The 12,922-nt window shown below is 44.4% G+C and overlaps 1 protein-coding gene across 11 annotated transcripts in view; it reads right to left on the reverse strand.

Annotated features, from left to right (window-relative positions):
- Window positions 1–12,922, reverse strand: part of PITPNM2 (phosphatidylinositol transfer protein membrane associated 2) — a 125,276-nt gene that overhangs the window by 58,464 nt on the left and 53,890 nt on the right. For all 11 annotated transcript variants that reach the window (XM_050980759.1, XM_050980764.1, XM_050980763.1 and 8 more), the window contains one exon: window positions 4,537–4,710. In XM_050980759.1, the coding sequence (XP_050836716.1) occupies window positions 4,537–4,614 (78 nt within the window). In that variant the 5' untranslated portion in view covers window positions 4,615–4,710. The remainder of the gene's footprint in view (window positions 1–4,536; window positions 4,711–12,922) is intronic.

Genomic DNA, 12,922 nt, shown 5'->3' on the forward strand with positions numbered 1-12,922 from the left:
CAGAGGCCTTTCCCAGTCATGGACCCTCAAAGTGATGAATGACAAAGTATTAACACTATTAACTCCAGAGGATGACGCTGCATCTTAAAATAAGTCTTATCCTCAAAAGGTAATCACAAAGTCCAGCAGAAGAATATTTTTAAAACACACTATCTTTGGAGGAAGGTCACAAATACCCAGAGAAATCTCTGCAGACAAAATGAGGACCAGAGTTATTTACAAGAGACAAGAAAGCTGCGCACACTGATATAAAAATAAGCTGTAATAACAAGAGGAATTCTCTTGTCTTATGAAAGGGTCAGAAGGGCAGCGGTCTCTCGGAATCTCATGGCATATGGAAGCACAGTAATGAACGTTATTAAGATGATAAAAGGACTGACCTTTGGCTAATAACATCCCAACAAATGCATCCAGGGCTCGGATTTCAAGCTTTTATCAAACAGAGCCTTTACGTTAATGTGTGCATTGTTTCTGGGGTGAGGAGAAAGTGTACAGAAAGGTTCCCTGAACACTCAAGGAAAGGATGCCAGTGTTCCAGGAAAGGATTGTTGCTGAGACCAAAATATGCAGGATTCAGGAGGGGAAGAATTGAGAGACCCTTTAATAAGATCTCTCTAATGTGTAACACAGATCCCTTTGTGCCAAACAGGATTCACCTCACAGAGACTGAATCAGCACACACACCTCAGATGTGATGTGCAGAGTCTGAGAGAAGACATCCAGGACAGAGTCCTTGGCTCAAAACTTCTGCAGGAAGAAACAAATCCCTATAGATGGTTACAGTTGTTCCCTCCATAAATAGTTTGTGTTTCACAGAACTCATTCCAGTGTTCATCTCCAGTTCCTCTCAGCTTACTTCAGGACATCAGTCTGCAGCTTCCCCAGATCAAACCACTCCCAGTCCCATGGACAACTCAACTCCAGGCTGAGTGCATTGAGAAACTCTCACCCTTGGAAGGAGGACTGGCTTTTAAATGTGCACACAAATTTCAGGGAAAAGTTACATTAATAGAGGTATAAAGAGTGATTTAACTGTTTTGAAATATTTTGCCTGTTTTATGCACCAGAATAAAACCAGGAAGGAAGATTGCTGGTTTTTAGCTCAGATACAAAAATGAGTAGGTTTTAATTTGGACCTAAAAAGAGACAAAACCTCAGCAATGATGCAAAAAGGTCTTGTGCCTATGGAAAAGCTAAACCCAACTGCTCTGGATAGAGCAAGGTCTCCCAACCTGGAGAGGCTGACAATGCTGCGTGAGAGGTTTCCCTTGGAAGGATATTGAAAGTCTGAAATTTAATAGAGAAAAACAATTCAGATCTGCTAGGCTTCAAGCAAGTCGAGGGTACATTAAGTCCTTGCTGTAATGTAAAATTAACTTATTTAGGGAAGAATTTAAGTGCTACTTAAAGTACTGAAACCACTGACTGTAGATAATATTTCAGAAGCCAGCAGAAAGCAACTTAGGAGACTTTTTGCTCTCTCACCTCAAATTTAAAAAAAAAATTAAAAAAGCAAAGCAGCAGGCCACTCATCTCAGTTTTCACAGCTTTATACACCAGCCTGGAGAACTTGTAGTTATAAGAGGAATTACAGAGCAACACAGGCATGCACACAATGATTTATTGCACGTCTTGCCTGCCCAGTGGCGCAGAGAAGCAAGAGAGATGTGGATTATATACTGCACAATTTTAATTCTCCCATCCAGTAAACACAGCAAATATGAGTACAGCCTGTTCCCATTTAATGGAAGGATCCTTTGCTATTTGGGCATGATGCTGCTTACATCAAATCTGGTGGAAAGTTTTGTTGAGACTTCTATGAATAACAAGGGGTTGTTCTCTCATGAAAACAGATCATTGATCCTTCCACTGCAGAGCAAAAATCTACATAGAAATGGCTTTGAAAAGTGATGACAGTACTACAGCTTGAGTCTGAACATCTCTGCCCACATGGCTTTGAGGCACCACTTCCACCACAGGGCTCAGGGGAGAAGGGCCTTTTGGAAAACTTCCATTTGGACAATGCTGGAATCTAGGAAAATGTATACCTAGGCAAAAAGATTTTAAAAAAGAAATAGGCAAATTTGTACCAACTGGTTTGGAATTTGATGGGAATTTTCACTCATGAGCTTGAAGGTAAACAAGTGATCAACTTCAGGTGCATGCCTGAAGCTCCCTAAAATCCTCAAGGAGCAATTGTGACATCTCCTTTTGCACTGCTGGAGAAGTGCTTCTCACAGGACCAGGCTGCCTGGTGCTGCTAGCAATAATGCACCATTCCATACATGACAAATGTCTTAGAAATTAACCTTTTGCCTTTAAGAATTGCTCCTCTTCCCAGGAACTACTTCAAAACATTCTGTTCCACATTACAGCCACAGATTTCTCAGAAATGCCTCTTCACTGCTGCTTTGCACAGATATCTCAGCTTGTTCCCATAAGGGAGCTCAACACACAGAACTTACTTCTCCTGTGGCCTCTTCAGGTGTTCCACAGGAAAAATAAAAGGGCAGATATGAAGCACTTTCTCATTCTCTGAAAAGGACAGAGTCATGCTCCCCACTGCTCCTTCCCCACTGCCTGTCTCAAAGACAAAACCTCCACTTTTAAATCAAACTGAAGAAAACATTTGATATGCTGGTCTAGGAATAGCTCACACTGAAGCCAGCAGGAATTGTTCCACCAATTGCAGGAACAATTGAAGCAAATTACTACCAAACTATGAACTCTACTCTAAGTGGTCTTTGTTTTGTTATTGCTTTTTGTTTATTTCAATCTTGAGCTGAAACTAGTATCCTCAAGGAAAAGCACAGTTAACTTTTCCTCTTGTGCTACTTGTACAGGTAACACAGCAGTCCCCTGCTTGTCATGCACTCCTCCAGCTCCCCAGACCCTGGGCTCCATGAAGTGTTTCCAGCTTAACCCCCTGCTCCAGGAGAGTGCAGGGAGATCTGACTTGACACCTGAGCTAAGAGGAAACTCTATTCTGCTGCCTGGCAATGCAGTAGAAAATTAAAGCAGGGCTGGATGGCAATTTGGAGGTGTAGTTTCTCAAGCTGGTGAACTTCCCCTTGCATGAAACCCTTATGGTTTCTCGTGTCCTTTTGATGTTAAGATATGGCCAAATCCCTGTCAAGCAACAAAGCAGAACCCAGTGTTCTGCATTAAGGAAGCTAAAATCAGCAATTTAACTTCTGAGATCAAAAAGCAAATCCACCTCCCTGACCAAGTCCTCCAGAATTCCCAGGAGGCCCCACAGACACTCCCCAATTAAGGAGTCATCCTCTGTTTAATCAGGTGGGCTCCTCCCTCCTAATCAGATCACTGTCCCCTATGCTCTGCTGCTCACTGACAAGTTCTGCACAGATAATACTCTGCTGCCATCCACCAGCTCTTCAGGCAAAGCAGCTGAGACAAATTAGGAAGACAAAGTTGTTAACAAAATAATTAGACTAATATTCAAAGCAGCTACAGCATCAGGAAAAAGTCCAGAAAAAATGAAACCACCTAAGAAAAATGTTTACCTGTTTGTGCCAAGATTTAGGTTAAACACACAAAGATGACACATTTGTGTCAGAAAATGGAATTTGACCATTATTGCTGCAAAATACACACCATGCATTCTTTTAACAGTCAAGTCCAAGTGCATGAATCCTTAAGGAACACAGCTGGGTGGTCAGGAGAGAAATGGGGGAGTTGTGCTTTTGCTTTGGTTTGGGGGGTTTGCTTTTTCCCCTTAGTTTAGGTTTTAAGCCAAAGCAGATTTTTCTAGCACTGCTTCAGAAAGCAGAGTTCTCCTGCAAACTCAGTATTGGATGTGTGTTTTGCTGGATGAACAAAATTACATTTTATTTAAAGTGTGGGACAATGAAATAACACTTCAGTTTCATTTCCCTTCATAACTGCTCCTGGTTGGATTTCAAACACTGGGAGAATATGGGCACGGAGGACTTCAGTTACAAAAACCCAACATTTTAATTAACTGCTTTACTGCAGACAGGGAATTCTGCAAAAATTCCCATCAGTACTCAGAAGCCTATTAAAAATAATCTACATTTTATGCCTAAACTGATTAGTATCTGTTTCATTGTAGTATATGAGCACAGATATATTACATTTTTTTTTCTCTCCCTTAATTCCAAATGATGCCTTTGGTTACCCTCTCAAGTTTATATTAGACTGTTGCTTCCCAAGAAAAGAACAGAATTTGGTTTGCAACTGGAATTGGCACTACCAGTAAGCACCACCCAGCAAGGAAGCAGTGGCTGTTCTTGCCCTACAGCTTGGTCCCTTGCAGTAGGTACCCACACACTTGGGCTGAGTGCTTTAGGAACAGGTTCTTGTTTCCCCCCCAGGTCCGACAGAGGTTCTCCAATTTAAGCAGAAGAGGAAGCAAATCAGAAATTGACGTTTGTGTTACTTTCTCCACTACTCCTTTATAAGCAAACCCCAAATTTAAAACTTCCAGTCCCTCAGGAATTGTGGCCCAGCCCCCAGAGAGCCCCCAGAGCCTGCAGGGAGCAACATGTTCCTGACCTGGATCATGTAGAGCTGGGCGATGCGATATTCTTCCACGCTCATCGGGAGAGGAATGCGATATTCCTTTATGAGCATTTTGGATACAAAAATCTCTTGTCTGCTCAGAAACACAAGCCAAAAGCTTTTAGTAAAGGCTCCTTAAATAATGGCAAGGAAATGCATCGAGGATCCCTGAAACAGACAGAAAGGAGGGGGGAGGAAAGAGAGAAGTGGTTATTTTCCATTCTTATGGCAGAACATCCTATTTAGGAAAAAAAAAAACTAAAACAAACAACAACAGGCAAACATTAGTTTTTGTAATAGCTATAAGCATAATAGCAGAGAGAAGAATCCCTGGAGTGCTACCAGACCTTTGATATCAAATTGAACAGAATCTTTCAGAAGAATTTTGATTTGCTTCAGGGGATACCATCAAAGCTATTACTCTCCTGACCTTTGCCATAGTATCAATCAGACTTTCATATTCAACAGCATCTCCACAGAAAAGATGTGACAAAAGCTCCAAATGAATAGGCAGATCTGCTGCTGCCCACAGTCTCCAGTGTCAGCAACACACCTTGCATCCTCTCAAAAGCATCAGGTTTTATCCTCTCAAATTCATTTAGCAGCAAGAAAAGGCAATTATTCAACTTCCCCAGCCCTCAGTAACAATCTGATGAAGAAAGACCTTTGGATTCTAAGAATAAAGACAGCAGAAATGTACTTTTCTTCCCTGCTTTATTCTGAATTATAGTCTTGGTAGGACCCTTTCTTTTTGCACCTCCAAAACAGTCTGCTGGCAAGATCCTCCTGTCACTTCTGTCAATGTCAGGCTCATTTTTACACTCCCACTGCATGAGAATACAGTCAGAGATCAAACTGCAACAGAGAAAAAATCCCATCGTACCCCACCTCAAGGCACTGTAACAGAATTACTAGTTAAGAATTCAGAGAATACAGCATTTACTACACCACAGGTCAAAGCAGGAACTTTTCAAATACCTTTAATAGCCCCGATGGACCGTGGATAAAGACAATAACTTTATGTAAGGAAGGGGAAAATAAAAGGATGACTGGTGAGGAGAAGAGGATACAAGAAGCAATTATTAGCCAAATCAGCCTGGGCAGGATCTGGTGATGGCTCTCACAGCACACAAATCATTCACTTGGCTCCTTCTTGTCACCAAAATCCACCTTTCTGCTGTGCCTGCTTATTGAACATGTTCAGAGAGAGCTGCTGGAGCCAAACCAGCCCCAAGCCCTGTGACTGGTGAAAACAACCAACAGAACAAACCCAACCAATTTATCTTGTGGATTAAACCACGACATGGGAATCAGGAAACCACACCGCTATCAACAGCCCTTAGTGCCAGTCGGTGTTTGCACAACACTTCACCAACCTTTTACGAGGTTTAGAGAGGCTCAAGCACATGCCCATGGTCACAGAGCAACCAGGGACAACATTCAGTGTTTATAGCCCAGGTTTACTGTGACAGCTCTGCCAGAGCTGCCCCAGTGCTGAGCACATGCAGGGACACTGCCCAGGGGACACCCAGCCCCATGCCACAGTGCCCCCACCTCACCTCCCTGTGACTGCCACATTTCCAATCTGGCACCAAAGCAAATCCACCCAGGACCGACTCTTCTGGAATAGTGATCCGTCTGCTGCTGCATCATCTAAACAATTTATTTCTAAATTCAATTCTCTGCAGCATTTTATTGCTGTCAGAGCAATCTGTGCCCGTGGAGGGGAGGATAAAGAAGTCTCTGCTATGGCAAAGCCTGTAGAGAATAATTCTGGGAAAACTCTGCTTCCCTACACTGCCGAGCTCTGCACGGAAGTGTGTGCATCCACACACATCCAGGATTTCCTCCATCAAACTAATCCTCCAGAACAGGTGAAGATAATCTCATTAAGTGGTTTTTAATTAGTGTCATGGCAAGGAACAACAGTTACCATCAGAGGATGGATCTCAAGGACCAGATCTGAAATGGTGCAATTCCAGGATCCCAACTCTTGGAGCTAATGGCAGTGGGAGACTCAGCTACACATCTTGAGCAGTTTGTTGTGCTTTAGAGAGCTTTGAAAATTAGATTTAAAAGCTTCTCCCCTTGTTCCCCAAATGCTCTGAAAGTGATTCTGCTCCCTCATGATGACATCAGTCACCTCTGCCCTTCTACTTGCTAAAAACGGGATATTTCTATTGATTGGAAGAGATTAATAAAACAAAAAATGGAACCTAAAAAGCAGTAAAATGGCAAGAAACCAGTACCAACATGGAAAAAAGGTGTTTATAATGAAGTGCCAGTCAGGTAAAAATACAGAGAACACAAGAGGGCTTATTTTATTACAGACTAAAAATCCCAGCATTTGGTCCCAAGCAGGCAGAGCAGCAGCCTTGGCATGTGGAGCCTGTCTGGTCACAGCACTGGCTCCTGCTCCAGCTTCCGGCTCAGCTTTTATGGGAGCTGAGGGTTCAGCATGAACCCTCCAGGTTTCTCCTTCCCTGTGGTCAGTGATTAAAAGGCAGCATTTGGGCTCAGCCCACAGGACTGCAGACAGCAGCAGACCCTGATTATGTGCCCATTGCAAGTGATCCACTCCAGCTACTGCAACCAGCCCCGAGAGCTGGGCAGAAAACAACCCTGGAAACACACTGGGCAACACCATGGACCAAATCCTAACTTCAAACCAAGGGAAAGGCACCTGGGATCTGCAGCCTGACACTGGAGGAGGCACAAAGAGAACAAACCTGATTTGTCTGCCTGTTTTTTAGCCAGACCTGTAAAAAAAAAAGGTAAATTATTGAAGTACGTTTGCAGCTTGGGTTGTCTTTGAGTTGAAACGAATCTGTTCTTATCCTTGCAAGAGCAGTGGAGCCCAGGTATCAAACCATGAAATAAAAACATGGGATTTCACCAATATCAGATCAGGGGGAACACCATCCCAGGTGGGACAGAAGTGACAAAATGGCTTTTTCAGACAATTCACTGAGGACAGTGGCCACCTTCCAAATCCTGGGATTTCATTGAGAATCAAATATACCGCTCATTGTATTGTCTCAACAAAACACAGAAGTTTGTCTGCAGAAATTATGGGAGAGAGGAAAAAGCTCTCCTGGAAGCAGGGGAGCCACCACACAGCTCTGGAAAAGGGATATCCAAACCCCAGCTGAGTCCATGGCACTCATCTGCACCCAGCCCATTGCTGGAAGCAGCCAGAGGTGTTGGAGCTGCTCCACGTGCTGGGATTAGCAAACAGCCAGGGTTTCACCACTGGATTTTGGCTACACCAAGCTGGACTTTCCATGGATTTGCCAAACTCCTGTGGCTGCACAACTGGAAGATCCAGATGCTGTTTGCAAACCTCAGCCTGCAGCTGGCTTCCCAGCAAGAGGCAAGCACAGTGACGCAGGACATTTCCAGACTGGCTGCTGTTGCTGCTCCAGCCAAGTGGCACATTTGTACAGCCCCTTATTCAATTTATACCCTGAGCTGTAGTAACTGGGAGAGCCAGGCGCATAATTTTATACCTCAATTATTTTAAAATCAGGTTCTCAAAGCATCATAATTATGCTGCAGAGTCAATATCCTGCTGAGATGAGTCAGGTCCACCTCTGAGCCATTGCTCCAGGCTGTCTAAAGGCTCATGCACAGCCTGCTGCTTTTACTTCCAATTTTAACAGTCTCCCTCACAACAACAAACTCCCTAAAAAAAGTGCCCGTGCTTTAAAATCAGGGGAGGATTATCTGGATCTGCAGAAGCTGAACAGACTGAGAGACCCAGAAGAATCTCTCCATTTGACCCATGAACTTGGTTCACTTCAGGAGTGTCTGGGCAGCCTCCCTGGTACTAAGGGAGGTAGCAAAGGGCTGATAACAACTGACAGCTCGTAATTAAGGAGTAAGTTCAGTGTGTGAGGAGTGGTTAAACTGTGCTGCTGAAATGCTGGAGTCCAAATCCCAGCCAGGCTTCCCAGGCTAGCCCTGAGGAGATGGAAACTGAGTGTGACAGCAGAAATCCCAGCTCCTCGAGGGGTTCAGGGTAGCAGAACCATTCACGCTGTGGGTTCAGGCTACAAAAGAGCTGCTATGACTCTTCCCAGCTGTCACCTCAATGACAAATTTTGACCTGCTCACTTTTTCCACACTCATGCTGCTGAGCAGAGGCTTTTCAGGGTTGCAGTGAGCAACGCCCCAGCAGCAGGAACCTACCTCAGGCCATGGCTGCTGCATTCCTCTTCCAACAGACATGACAGAGAGCAACTATAATGAGCTTTCTCCAGCCTCACAAAGGAGGTTCATTTTATGCCATTATAAAGTTAAAAGGAAAACCCATCATGGAGGCTCACACAGCAGCTGGTAGCAGAAGCAGGTCCCAGCCCCAGGTCTCAGGTTCTGATCACCCACTGCCTGCTCAGGGCTGTGCTCTCTGTAGAAGCTGAGAAAAGTCTCCTCTATGAAAGAGCACACTCATGAGCCAAGGATTGATATTCTTGACTCAGCTGTTGAACATTTTTTCCCTGCAATATTTTCACATCACCAAGAAATTTAAGATAATTAACAGAAACAACTGTAAGAAAACCAAGCCAAACCTGTAACAGCAAAAGGATGAGCGAAGGCATTACCTGAAGACCTCACCTACCTCCCTAAAGACCCTCCTTAGGCTCTCTACATCACCTTTATCCCCCAAGAAGATGCTTCCTTGAAGAAAGCAATATCAAAGAGATGTCAGCACTGATCCCAAGTGGATCAAACATTTGGACTTTGGAAGCAACACCAGGCTTAGCAGCCCAGCCACCTTCCCTCTCCTGCAGAGCTCCCTGGAGGAGGACACAGCACTCTCCCCCATGACTGGAAGCACTGCATCCTTACTGTGCTGGGATTTTTTTATGCCTTTAGAAGCTGCAGCATAAATGGGAAACAGAATCCCAGGGTCCAAGTCAGCAGTTTTCAAAGGCAGCCTCAGTGCTCACACCTTGATTAATGCAGCAATTTCCCTCCTGGCCCAGAGCAGTCTTGCTCAGCTTTATCTGTCCAGAGTGGCATTGCTGCAAAGACCATTCCCTGTCACTCAGATCCTGCTTGTCAACAGTGTCCCTGCCTCTCAGAACCTTTCCACAAGTATCTACAGAGCCTGGTTGTCAAGCCTTGCTCAGCCCTCACTCGCCAGCCTTGCCTGCCCAACCCTCTGTGGCACACACAGCCCAAGATCCACCACAGGGACCTGCACAGCCTGGCATTTGTCCTGCCCACATCCCACTGCTGGCTCCATGAGAAGAAGACAGGACAGAGAGGAACTTCTTGGTTTGTGAGCGCTCAGCACACTCTAGGCTGGAGTGTGTCACTGTGAATCTCTCATGACTGATCACTGCTCTGTAAAGGTCAGGGGCAAACACAATTAACGAGGCTTTTCCAATGAGATGAATAATGAGTGCTCGTATTTTACCATTCCCTTCTCTCCCCTCCTCGCCCAACCCCACCAAAGTGATCTCTCCAGTGGGACTGTTTCAAACCATATCTACACTGGAAGGTTAAAAAGCCTCAACATTTCTATTTAGTAGCTTTGTGGCCACAAACCACTCATCCCTACTCTCAAAACTGTCTCTCTCTCATACACACATGTGCACTAAACTGAAGAGAGAGAACGAGCCTTTGAAAATCAGCAGTTTTCAGTTTTCATAGTGTGGGTTGTACCTGCTCACTGACAGCTAAGCAGATTTAAAAACTCATCAGGCCTGGGGAAAAAAAGAAAAAACTGATCAAAAGTTAAAGCTCCTTAAAAGTGCACAGTTCACACACTCTCAGCTCCAAGGCCACTGTGTCAGTGTGTGACTCTCAGCAGGGTCGTTCATCCTAATCCCCCATCTCATCTGTCACATCTTCAGAGAGAAAAACTGCCATGCAGATGTTTGGATATCCCAGTTTCATGACGGAGCTTAGATCCCATCCCACAGTTAATCAGCAGCTAATGATCAAGAGCCCACATGGCACAACTGCAGCAGTTCCTTCCAGTGCTGCAGCAGCTGGAGCTCCCCGTGGGGCTGGCCACTGCCTGCAGCACAGCCAGGGGACAAGGCAAACACAAGCATTTGTGGCAACCAGCCTTTCCCAGGGGCAGGGCAAGCTCCAGAGCCCTGGAAGGCAGCAGCACAGCGAGGGGCTGAGGACAAACACTGCTTGGTAAGACACGGTGAGCAAGTTGCATTTGCAGTACTTGATCTTTTTGCCATTATTAGATACAATTTGACGTCACTTATAGAATTTAGGAGCTCATTGTGAAGTAGACGTTTATTACAACTGAAGGATGGAAGCAGTCCAAACGCAATATAGTGACACTGGAGCTATTAAATCTTGTTATAGTTCACTGGGCAGCCAAATACTGGCTTGAAGCAACGTGAGGAGAAGGGGAGGGGGGAAAGTAACACCACAGCAAAGCGTGCACATCACCCACCACCTTTTCTGCTTAAGCATTGTCAGATATTGTGCTGGTTTTTTGTACTTTCCAGTCCTATTACTCCTTCAGCATCTGGGAGAGGAAAAACTGACTCCCTTCCTTCTGCTGTGTAAGTGATGGTGTGGTGCAAGGCCAGCCAGCCCTCCCCATGCACACAGGGACTCCGGGGGGATCAGGTGAAGTCCATCAGCTGAACTTTGGCTGGAAAATTAACATTTCAAGCCCTGCCGTGCCTGGAGGTTATGCAATAATGAACTAATAAAGAAGCCATTAAAAGATCTAATAAGCACACTTGAGCCACAGATGAGTTCAGAGGGAAAGACAAACCAGCCTCTAATCCTTTTGCTGATACTGGGGATAAAGATGAATATTAAAAAGAACGCTGACATTAAAGTTTAAACGTTTCCAAGCAGTCTGCATGAGGAGAGCAGCCACAAACCCCAGTGTCCTGTGGCCAGGTTGCAGAGCCTGGTGAGTTAAAGGAACTGGGCAGATCCTGCTTTTAATGGGGTTGCTCTTAGTCCAAGACTCAGAATTATCCACTGAAAACAGGCCAATATTACACACACAAATACATAAATATAGATGTGCAATATATATAGACACATATATACAGACAAACATATATATATACACACACTGGGAAACAAAAATAAAAGCAGCACTGACAGTGTGGCAAGTAGAGTGTGCTGGCTGAAAACAGACTGAAAATTGCTGGCAGCTCATTAAACTACTGTAAAGAAAAATCTATGGAATGCTACAGGCAAACAGCATGGACAGGATTTTTCTTTGGTTGGTGGCACATCCATTAGTCTGAAGGCCACTGGCAGGCAGAAGCTTGCACACTGTGGGCAGCAGTGGCAGGGAGATGGGAGACAGACCAAGTTTAAAAACAAAATAAGCATATCTAATTTCCCAGGTAGCCTCCCTGGGAAGTTATTGCATTTACACTTTACAGCTCCAGGTGCTACAATCCCTCTTCCTGACAGAAATCAGGAGAGGGAACACAAGGGAGCTTGGTGCAGCTCCTACCAGCTGGTCAAGGCTTCACTTGTATAAGTAGTAAAATCCCAGCCACAAATCCATCCAGGCTCTTAATGTCCATGTCCACACCACCCCTGTTCTCTTTCTCTCCATCAGTAGCTGCACTGGAAATCACAGTTTTCTATTAAAACATCAGAGCAGAAAGTCATGAAAACTCCTTCTCTTTCATCTTACCAGTCACTAAGCATGAAAGTAAGAAATTGAAAGCAGGGAAGCTGAAGTCCAAAGCTTTATGTATTTCCTGTGACTCTTGTTCCTACCCTGCTGCACAAGGCACTTGAAATCCACTCAGTCCCAAACCCATTACAGCCATATCCCACCTCCCCTGCAATGGCAACCACAGCACTCATTCCTCATTTTATAGCTTATTTATTCATGGGTCTTTATGCTCATCTTTTCCAACTGACAGCCCATTTCAGGCTATTTCTCAATGTTAATTTGAATTTTTATCTCCAAACACTTGCAGATCCACTAAACCTGCTTTTGAGACCAAAAATGCAATTTTGGGATTTGAGTCAACATTGGACAGACTGTGGATTGCTTCCTCAGTAACTCCCCATTCAAACTGAAAAGGGTCATCAACAGCTACTTCACTTTTTCAGTAGTTACAGTCCTGATGGAAAAAAACATTTTATTCCCTCACTTATGCAAATATCATGTGGAACAGGAAATGAGCATTCAAAGCTGGTTTAAAAAGACTATTTCATGGAGGAAAACATTGTACCATTGCAAAGGCAGTGTTCGAGCACTGTCATACTTCACACTGGTTTCATTAGGCTGAGACTTGCCTTGCCTAAAGGCAAAATGGGGATAAAGAAAATAAGTCCCACTCCATCAGAAGAAACTTGTAATGACACCTAAAATTCTTTCATGGGGAGCAAGACAGACACAGCAGTGAAGGCT

The sequence above is a fragment of the Serinus canaria genome, chromosome 15 (assembly GCF_022539315.1).
Source record: "Serinus canaria isolate serCan28SL12 chromosome 15, serCan2020, whole genome shotgun sequence".
NCBI lineage: Eukaryota > Metazoa > Chordata > Aves > Passeriformes > Fringillidae > Serinus > Serinus canaria.